General features: G+C 42.8%; 1 protein-coding gene across 2 annotated transcripts in view; it reads right to left on the bottom strand.

Annotated features, from left to right (window-relative positions):
* The window catches only part of LOC110987953 (sulfotransferase 1C2-like), a 30191-nt gene extending 21380 nt beyond the window's left edge, over positions 1 to 8811 (bottom strand). Inside the window, exons 1-8 of one of the 2 annotated variants that reach the window (XM_022251121.2) lie at positions 8653 to 8811; positions 7850 to 8053; positions 7173 to 7390; positions 6120 to 6243; positions 4765 to 4862; positions 3626 to 3815; positions 3007 to 3137; positions 1043 to 1718 (exon numbers count right to left, since the gene is read on the bottom strand). In XM_022251121.2, coding sequence (XP_022106813.1) covers positions 3028 to 3137; positions 3626 to 3815; positions 4765 to 4862; positions 6120 to 6243; positions 7173 to 7390; positions 7850 to 8021 — 912 coding nt within the window. In that variant the 5' untranslated portion in view covers positions 8022 to 8053; positions 8653 to 8811 and the 3' untranslated portion in view covers positions 1043 to 1718; positions 3007 to 3027. Of the gene's footprint in view, positions 1 to 1042; positions 1719 to 3006; positions 3138 to 3625; positions 3816 to 4764; positions 4863 to 6119; positions 6244 to 7172; positions 7391 to 7849; positions 8054 to 8652 lie in introns of those variants that run through there. The other variant, XM_022251119.2, reaches the window with a different exon arrangement.
* Between the last annotated feature and the right edge of the window lie 680 nt (positions 8812 to 9491).

The raw sequence follows: 9491 nt of genomic DNA, 5'->3' as shown, positions 1-9491 counted from the left end.
GTACCATGTCTACTTTGACTCCACCCTTAATCCCATCTATCTCCAATCCCACATCCACCTTATCTTTCCAGCCATCTCCTACTCTGCCCCCTCCCCATCATCCTATCCATTTCCTACTCTTCCCCCTCCCCATCATCCTATCCATCTCCTACTCTGCCCCCTCCCCATCATCCTACCCATCTCCTACTCTGCCCCCTCCCCATCATCCTATCCATTTCCTACTCTGCCGCCTCCCCATCATCCCATCCATCTCCTACTCTGCGCCCCTCCCTATCATCTCATCCATTTCCTACTCACCCCCTTCCCATCATCCAATCCATCTCCTACTCCACCCCTGCCCATCATTCCCTTCACTTCTTACTCTGGCTGTCTCATCATCCCACTAATCCAGCCCAACCATTACACCAACCTTATCCAGCATTTCATCCACTTTCTACATACATGTACCTTGTCCCCATGATCCTCCTCCTACAGGTACCCCTCCCCCAACAAACATCCTAATCTATCACTTGGAGTCCCCTCCCATCCCTTAAATTTTCCCCACATACTGTACATGTACATTTGTATGTGTCTAAACACTGTCAATACATACACACATGTACATTACAGGAGTGCTTAGTACATACGTGTAGGTACTGTATGTACTACAGGGTAAGTGCACAATACAACTCAAAATGTTAACATTCAACTTTTATAATTTTTTCATTAAATTCATAAGTTTCTAAGCATTAATGCCATATGAGACTATTTAAATACTGATGGAATTCCAAGAGGAAGCAAGCAAGCACCGAATGGCACCTTTTAACACCTATGGACCTGCAAAGAAAAACTTTTACATTTGAGGACGGCCGGATGGACAGAAGATGGAAATCGGTATTACGTAGGCTTGCACTTGCTTCGCAGTGGGCCAAAAATGGGGGAATGTTGCTGAATACTGGTTGTTAATTTTACTTCTTGATATTTGGAAAGGGATAGTCTCCTTATGGTTGTTTTTTAAAGGGCAAAACCTTATTTATAAATCAGTTCAATTTCATTTAAATGATTCACTATTTCTTTTTAATTTAAAGAAAAGTTTTTAAAAATACATGAAAGTTCAATTTCTTTAAAGTGATTCTTACACTGTGCAGAATTTGAAAGATGGAATTGGAAGAGATCATGAAAAGTTACAAATATTCTGTGCAGGGAATGGTGGTTTGGCCACTGGGTGACAATGCTGAGTGATTCTACAGAATTGGACCCACGGGTGCTGTTGACGTGGCGCACTCAACTAGGCTTGGAATAATACATGACTAACAAGCACACGGTACTTTGTGTCCACGAGGCTAGAGTGCAGTTCCTTTTATTTATGACCCTTGATGAACCTGTGCCGGTGGAAACTTGTGCCAATGCGAAGACGAGCTACGCGGGAGGCCGGGTGTCAACTGTCAGCGCTAGCTGTCAGAAGCTCGCTCTGGTCCTGCTCTCCTTTGTCATTCCATCCCTCCCCTAATCTGGCCCCAATCGTCTCCTGCCGCGTCGTTAATGACTTGTGGCTGGAGTTAATATTTAATGGCCTGGACGGGCTGAGACCAGATGAGCTTGACGGCGTGGGTGACAAATTCTCTTGGATTACAGAGGGAAGAGGCAGGCATCTGCTCTGAGCTGGCAGCTTGTGCAGTGAAAACCCATTATATTCTATTTTGGCCCAGGTGTGACAAATGCGGGTGTTATCCAGGAAGCTGTTTATAGGTGGGGGAGGAACGTGGTTCTAGTTGAGAAAAAGTTCACCTTCAGACTGTGGAGATAATTTGTTATTCTGCAGACTCGTCATTCAGCCATTCATGAGCTCTTGCGTTTACACTGATATGGGGGTTGTTCAGAATCACCGGCACAGTGTATGCCGTTGAGGACCCCTTTTTTTTACTTTTTGGCTGTGCTTCGATAGACGTTTCAATTAGGATGCTCTTGTTGACCTCAGGACGGATTGATTATAAACTTTTCTCTGAGGTGGGTAAGCTCGCTTGGTGAAGCACTTGGTACATCTTTCAGAGGTACCAGGTTCAAATCCCTGTTCATTCCAACTCCAAATTTCTTACAGCTTTTAGGCAGAAAGCTTATGAATGGAAAATCCAAATATAAAAATTACTATAAGGACCATAAACCTCCTGAGCCTATGAATAATGGATGCATCTCCAGATGCATCTTTCCACAGTGCCTCAAGGTGTTCAATCTCCGTGACTAACTATTCAAGGAATTTCATATCAGGCGCTGGCAACTACTGCACAACACGTAGAGAATTCGGGCCAAGCTACAACAACTTTGTATTTGCTTATGACAAGTTACAAAAAAGAGTGACCATTTGTGAAGACAGGAAATTTGCATGACTGCTTAAAAAAAACCATCATGTACGATTTTAGCTTTAATGAAGAGTTTGAAATTGACAAACATGTGACTGACAGTGAGACGCCCCTGAAAAATGACTTTTCAAATCAAAACATGAACCTATGTGTTCGTACAAAAGATAAAACACTAGTGTACAGTAGGGTAAAATTAAAACAATATAACACGGAGGTCAAATGCTTCAATTCCTGAAATGGAAAATTTTGCAGAAATTATGCACCGGTAAATGCTAAAACCCGCCGACTTCCAAAGGGTTTATGGCAATTTGTTTAATCCACACCCGTGGATATCAACGCTTTGCCCGCAGGTATAGACACAAATAGCCTCATGACTGCATTGTGGATCAGTCAGATTGCAGGTGTTACACCCACTTGATGTCCAGGCTGTTCTAGACAATTTGAGATCACATGTTTGTACCAGGACTGGCTTGCTTTCATATCATAGGGGGAAACAGAGTCGGGGGGGGGGGAGGAGGCGGGGGGTGTTGAGAAAAAGATCTGTGATGTTTTTAACGAATAAACACGGTGTCATCCAAGACCGACCCAAAAAAGTTGCCTCAGTGTGAAATGCAATGCTTCGAACAGAAAAATCACAAATGGAATCATTTAATATTAAATGCAACCATACCTTCTTTTCGCTTGGATGTTCTTACTGGAACTGAAGGTTGAGCCCAGATCCTGCCATTTTTTCCTGGTAGATCTTGTCAAAAACCTCGCTCTGAGCGACAGTGAACTTGTTCTTCCAATCCCCAATGGTGCCTGTAACGCCCCCCCCAAAATAACAACAACGTCCCAGTTTCGTCAAGAGGGCAAGTCTTCAAATGGAGGAGACCTAAAAAGGTATTCAATTTTCGTTTATTTCTACACGATAGGTGGAAATAATATAAAAACAGACAATATTCACGTGAGAATGCTGCCATCATTGCACTTGGCTGTTCCTCAGCAAGATATTTTGCAGCCACTCTCCATTCTGGACTCACTGGCTGAGACCGCACTGGGCTACAACAAAGCGACTTATGCATTAAAGTATTCATTTTTGTGGCCAGAAGACACACCGCACTGTAGAGACAGAATTGGTACTCTGCTAGTGGTATGACACCACCGAATAATGTACTACTGTGTCTAACAAGCCAAACAGAGAGTTCTGGTAGTCATATTCGAAGTAGCACCGCAATTTTAGGAGCCCTCACTAAGACCAGCAGAACAGACGAGTTCTGCTTCATCTCTTCATTTCCCAAAACACTCACCTTTTCTTATCAAATGTGCCCCTCCAACTTTGTCAGCCACTTTCTGCTTTCCGTAGTTGCTTTCCCCGGCCACGTGGTATGTCTTCTTCATTTCTCTTAGGGAGACGTTCTCAAGGACCCGCTGTAGAGCATCGTCACTCAGCGGGTGATTCAGGAACTTGGCAATCTGTTGGATGGCTCTCCGAGTGTCCTGCCAACAAAAAAAGTAAACATTACTGTGAAACATTAAAAGTCAGCAAATTTTCAAATGACCAGAGATGCTTTGCTCCTTGGGTAAGCGGATCTCTTTGTTTATACATGGTTTATATATGTACATCCCACATATGCTAGTAATGAAAGTGTCTATTCAACTTGGAATTTCTTCTGTGTTTAGTGACCAAGTTAAACAATGTACGTCTGGACGTCTCGCACACGCCGTGCTTAATCAGTTGCATGTTTGTGCCAACCGCTATTCTTGTAAGGCCTGACTGTCAACGTGAAAGAAGAATATCTGCTTCTTTCCTGGCATCAGCTTCCTCAACAGATTTTGGTATGCTTGTCACTTGGCAGCTTACCGCATTTGCTCAAAATTTGGGGACGCTTGGCCAAGCACGTATGAGGGTTTGGGCCTCTTCATCAATGGATCATCAGGGATCGAAATCCAGTGACAGGGCGTACGATGTGACCTCGGACAAGTGGCATTAAACCTCATTTACCTCTCTCTACCAAGGGAGTTTAAATACATGGGACACCAGGGACGATTTGGTAGTTGAGGCCCTCTCAGGACTGTCATAAAACCTCACTGGACCGGTACATCACCAGTCTAAATCCAGGATCTCCAGTCTGAATTCAAGTCACAAGCCACTCAGATGAACTGCTACAAAAGCATTCCTTTGTCATTGTTCACCCTGTAATTTGTGACTGATCTTGTGTCTGCTCGTGTGAAAGGTCTTGGGATGGGCTCAACTACAGCACTGTTGTTTGGTTAGTCTTTTGTGCCTGAAATGGTAGCAACAAAGTGTATACCGCCCCCAAGAGCTGAAGACGATTTGGGGGAATTTTAATGGTCCCAATGAGCAGAGATAGTAACAATGCAGTGCCCCGAAAATAACCATGACTGTTCTTTCCAAGAATATTGCCTAGTTTCTGTCTTCACTTACGGCTTTCACATCCTCATACTTCAAGAAGAGCATGTTCTTGAAATCGTTGCGCTTCTCCCAGTATCCCAGGACGTGTGAATACCATGAACCCCATCGCACTAGGTAACAAAAATACAAACACCAAAGAGAAAAACTTGAATTCTTGGCAATTTTGTTTTTCAGGAATTGTCTTGAAAGTATTTAGGAGCTTAACATTTGAATAAGGATTCCCATCTTTGTCCAAAGGGTTAAGAAAATTGTCAGCAGCCACAGCTATTTTTCATTTATTTTCCATTTTTAGGACGTTAAATTTTACCCATCAGTTTATCCACAAACTTCAAATATTATTTCCTAAAAAAAAAAACCCACAAACTGGTAAAATCTGACATCAAGTCGAACCTGGGAGAGGGTTGGTGGCTTCGAAGAGATACATGTACATGTATTTATGGAACAATTTGAATTAAGTTATCCAATCAGATAAGAAGTGCTTTTTAGATCCAAAAGTCCAAAATAACTATCTGGGACTTCAGACAGGAACAGTGTAATGCAGTGCATCGGTGAAAAGGGTATCATGGGGAGGCAAGGGAGGTTTCTAAAAATTGAAAAATAAAAAGAGGGGGAAAAAAACAAAGACAAAGTGAAACAAACAAAAAAATTAAGAATAAAAATCACCAATTTCCTTGAAAAGACCTCAGAATCTATCCCGTACTCCATATGATCACTTGCGTAAACAGAATTTTCAGGCTTTTCAGCACACCTTTTGTGATATAAATGTCTTAACCATATGCTGCCGGGTACTTTTAAATGCAGTGCCTACATACGGGCAATTTTCTAGATTTTCCATTTTCAAAATTCTTCAAAAATTCATAATTTCATTTGATGGATGTTTACACCCACATGAATGACTGCTTGGTGGCTACTCTTATCTGACATGCATCCTCCATTGACGTCCGAGTATTTCAGCCAGGCCTGCTGCCCTGTAAAGAGAGCCCAGAATTGTGAAGTGTTTTGTAATTTCCTTTGTTCCCAATGAATGCCAGTGGCGTCTTTTCACACACAGCTGGATTAGCGTGCAGCGGTACTGTATCGCTCATCGATTTGTCTGCTGTGCTAATCCGCAGGGGCGCTATGCCCAAAACAGTGGTATACTGTTTCAAAACAATGACGGACTACCTCCGATAAATGCAAGCTGAAAAATGATGGCAATTCCCAGCAGTGGGTCTTTTGTTCCAGTAGGGTTTTTGTTACAAGGCCCAGCTCTTTTGTCCGATTTTGGGCACCCCAGCTATGCATACAAACCCAAGCTCCCCGAAACTGGGTTCCCCGGCAGGATATGGTTAATCCTTCCACAATCCCAATGACTATAGTTGACTCACTCTTTTCAGTTCCGTATAGCTCAACGAACCTGTCCCAATCGCTCAGGTCTTGGTAATTCCTAGGTTTGAGGAAGTAGTACATGGACACCGCACTGTCCTTGGGGTTGCGAACGACATAGATCATCTGCGAGGGCAAAGATGTGTCAACATTCCAAATCAATGGACTTCCCATAAATTCTATGCCAAATCCAGTTTGGGAAATGTGTCTTGCATCACAGCAAGGCCAACAGGAAAGTCAAGGAGAGACAGTCTGATGCGTGCATGCACATGGCAAGTAACTCCCAAGCAAAGGCCCACTCAACCTTGCCGTGTCTTTGTAACTGAACACGTGCCCATTTTTTAGGAAGGCTAACACTGCAGTATTAAACAGCGTTGCAGTGGAGTACATGGGTATTGCCAGGATATGGGGGGGGGCTTAATTTTCAGCAATGAACTGATCGACTATTGGTGGAGAGGGGGTTGAGTTGACCGTGTTTGTTCAGCTAATTGGTGATTTTTATATCTTTTTAAAAACAGTTTTCCCATTTTTTAGGGGGAGGGGAGAGTGCATCACAAGTCCCAATGAGACCATCATCAGCCCATCGCAAGCCATGTTGTCTCAAGTCAAGTCATAGTAAGCTATCAAAGCACAAAACCCGTTATATAAATTAACATCTCCCCAACGCAAAAATACATCTTGAAAAATAGTTCATGGTACCCGCTGCTTCACCTGACTCGGACCGGCCAGCTGACTGGTAAACTAGGTGGTCGAGTGGTTAAGACGTCTGCACTAGTAAGCAGGAGGTCATGGGTTCGAGTCCCACCCGAGTAAGCTTGTGAATTTTTTCACAAGCTCTGGAAAAAGCACTGAGCATGCAGTGTTTGTCAATATATATGCTGGGTAAGGGCAAAACCTGTTATATATCGAAGCACACTCTCGCAAATGTACTTGCTTTCAGACTGCCCATCCCAGCTACTTGAGACGAAGTCTTGTAAAAGATGACTTTGACTGATGACGATGCCTATCGCATCACTCTTCCAATACTGCAACGTGGCATCTAATCTAATGCATACCTTGCCTTTGCCTTGATGGAGCTGGGTTGGAATAAGGTGCTCCTGCAGGTGGGTGTTGAGGAGTCTTGGTGATGCCCAAGCTAGGGCCCTCTTGCAGAGGGACTCCTCGGCAAGGTATGTGCCAAAGGAAATCGGTTGAGACTGCTGGGAGCGGTCAATCTTCTCTTTGTGACCATCGACAAGGACGAGTTTGGCGATTTCGCCTATCCAGTGCGTCCCTGTACAGATAAGTATTTCAGAAAAATAAACATTTCAGGATAATCCTTGGGGATCCAAAAAATACACAGTATAGTGAATTGAAATGCCACTTTCTTGGTTGTGAGAAAATGCACAGAAAATAATAATTATTTTCTACGAATTTTTGGACAGAATTCTACATATGGACACCGCTTGACATCTGCGCACTATGCCTATGAGAATAGCATGAAAATTGTAAGTGATTTTGAAGTGAATGCCTCAATGCTGTCATTGCTAAATTTGAAGTTTTAGGACAAGTTTGAGGCCTAACAGGTATAAAACTACAGGGCAAATCTAGGGGCATTCACATATAGAATTTTTTCCCATATTCTCATTCTAAGTACATGTAAAGTTATGAACAGCTTAAATCAACGTAAGCGTTCAAGGAAAAAACACATCGGTGTTTCACCTGCATAATGTATTAATAAATGTGCCATTACCTGCCTTTGGAAAAGCAACTATCCACACGTCGTCCTCGCGTACTTCAAAGTCTCTGACCAAATTCAGGGAGTGCTCGGTCACATATTCAGGGTACATGATGCCATTGATGTCATGGGTCCCCACGGGACCTGCGTACTCCGTCGTCCTATCGCTCAAGTGAGTCAACTCCATGTTTGACAGCACAATCTGGAACTAAACTGAACCTGGAATAACAAAGGCCGTCAGAAAAAAATGTTCTTTTTAAAATTGACAATATTTTAGCCTTGAACTAACGAATGGTAGGCTTAATCACTAAAATGCAAGGTCGGCGATTCACTGGCACTTGGCTGGAATTTTATAGTTGAGTGCAAAACGATTAAGAGCTGATCATAAATTCATACATAAATGCCTACCCAGAATGACTTTCTCACAATCGGATGTCCAATATGTTAAGAACTAAGTTTGCATCCTTCCTCCATGGTTAGAGACAAGTTTAGGCAATTTGGACTAGGGGATTGTATACTACTACTAGGGCACCCCCCCCAGTTGTTTATTTTATCTTGCAAAACTGGTAGGTCCCCCTACAATTAAAAACAAAGGCTACACTCTCTTAATTGCGCTGACCCTAACCCAGGTGGACTCCCTGACCGTACTAAGCTACGTTATGGTTACGGAGGTATGGTCCAACCTGGGCAAGCACTGACCCTATTTCTTGGAAATTTCAAATTGTAAATGGTTCTTACTGAAAAACTGGTGTTCATTGGCCATTAGCACCCTGTTCCTGTAATAAGGAGACAGAGTCTACCTTTTCGAAACAACTTACTTAAATAAGTTGGCGGTGATGTCCTCTTTCACATCAGAAAGAAAAGAGGGAAGGGCTTTGGTTTTTGAGGGAAATTATAGGATAAAACGGCAGCGTAAATGACGCGACGAAGAGCAGTGAACCAAGACAAATCCGCACATGTAGTCTGGTTACTTGACCTGGATGACGTTTCTTTTAAGAAATTCAGTACATCCACAATGGGTGGGTCGGGTAACCAGACGTGAAAGAAAACGGCCTGATACGGTGATACGGTCATCTTTCGGCAAACCGCGGGTAAAAAAATGTGGTTTTCTTGCTAATTAAATTTTGTCAAAATTTACCTAAACTAAAGTTACTAGGAGTAAGGAATAGATCCTAATTAAAAGGCTGAATGTTTAGTTCGAAAAAATAGACCTCATTTTCATTATTAACAGGGTGCCAAAGGTTTAATGAACACCCGTAAACCATAGAGCAAGGAACTCGTGCATAAACTAGCCGTTCACAAGATCTCGCAAAACACTAGGCCTACCAATGAGTGGTGAAAACAATCCTCAAGTTTGATCAGAAAAGTGGCAAAACGTATCATCCTCACCAGCGAGTAGCACGTTACAAGTTTGAGGTCGTAAAGTGTTGTGTGGACCATTGATAATTTTCGCTGGTTAGGCCTGGGTGATGGCTCATATTTACATACCCAACGGATACCAGGCAATAGTCGACTCACTCCCTTCTAACTTTTAGAACTTTAAATAAGATTTGCAGATTTGTTCATGATACGCAACGCTGTTCGCAATTAATAATTTTAACATTCATTAGCGTGAATCTGTGCAAGCGTGTCCGGGGCAAGTTGCCCCGCTGAATAC

The sequence above is a fragment of the Acanthaster planci genome, linkage group LG15, assembly GCF_054643075.1.
Source record: "Acanthaster planci isolate LZ-2023a linkage group LG15, COTS_SCS, whole genome shotgun sequence".
Lineage (NCBI taxonomy): Eukaryota > Metazoa > Echinodermata > Asteroidea > Valvatida > Acanthasteridae > Acanthaster > Acanthaster planci.
Note: the sequence above shows the minus strand (reverse complement) of the source record. Positions and strands in the feature narration are given on the sequence as shown.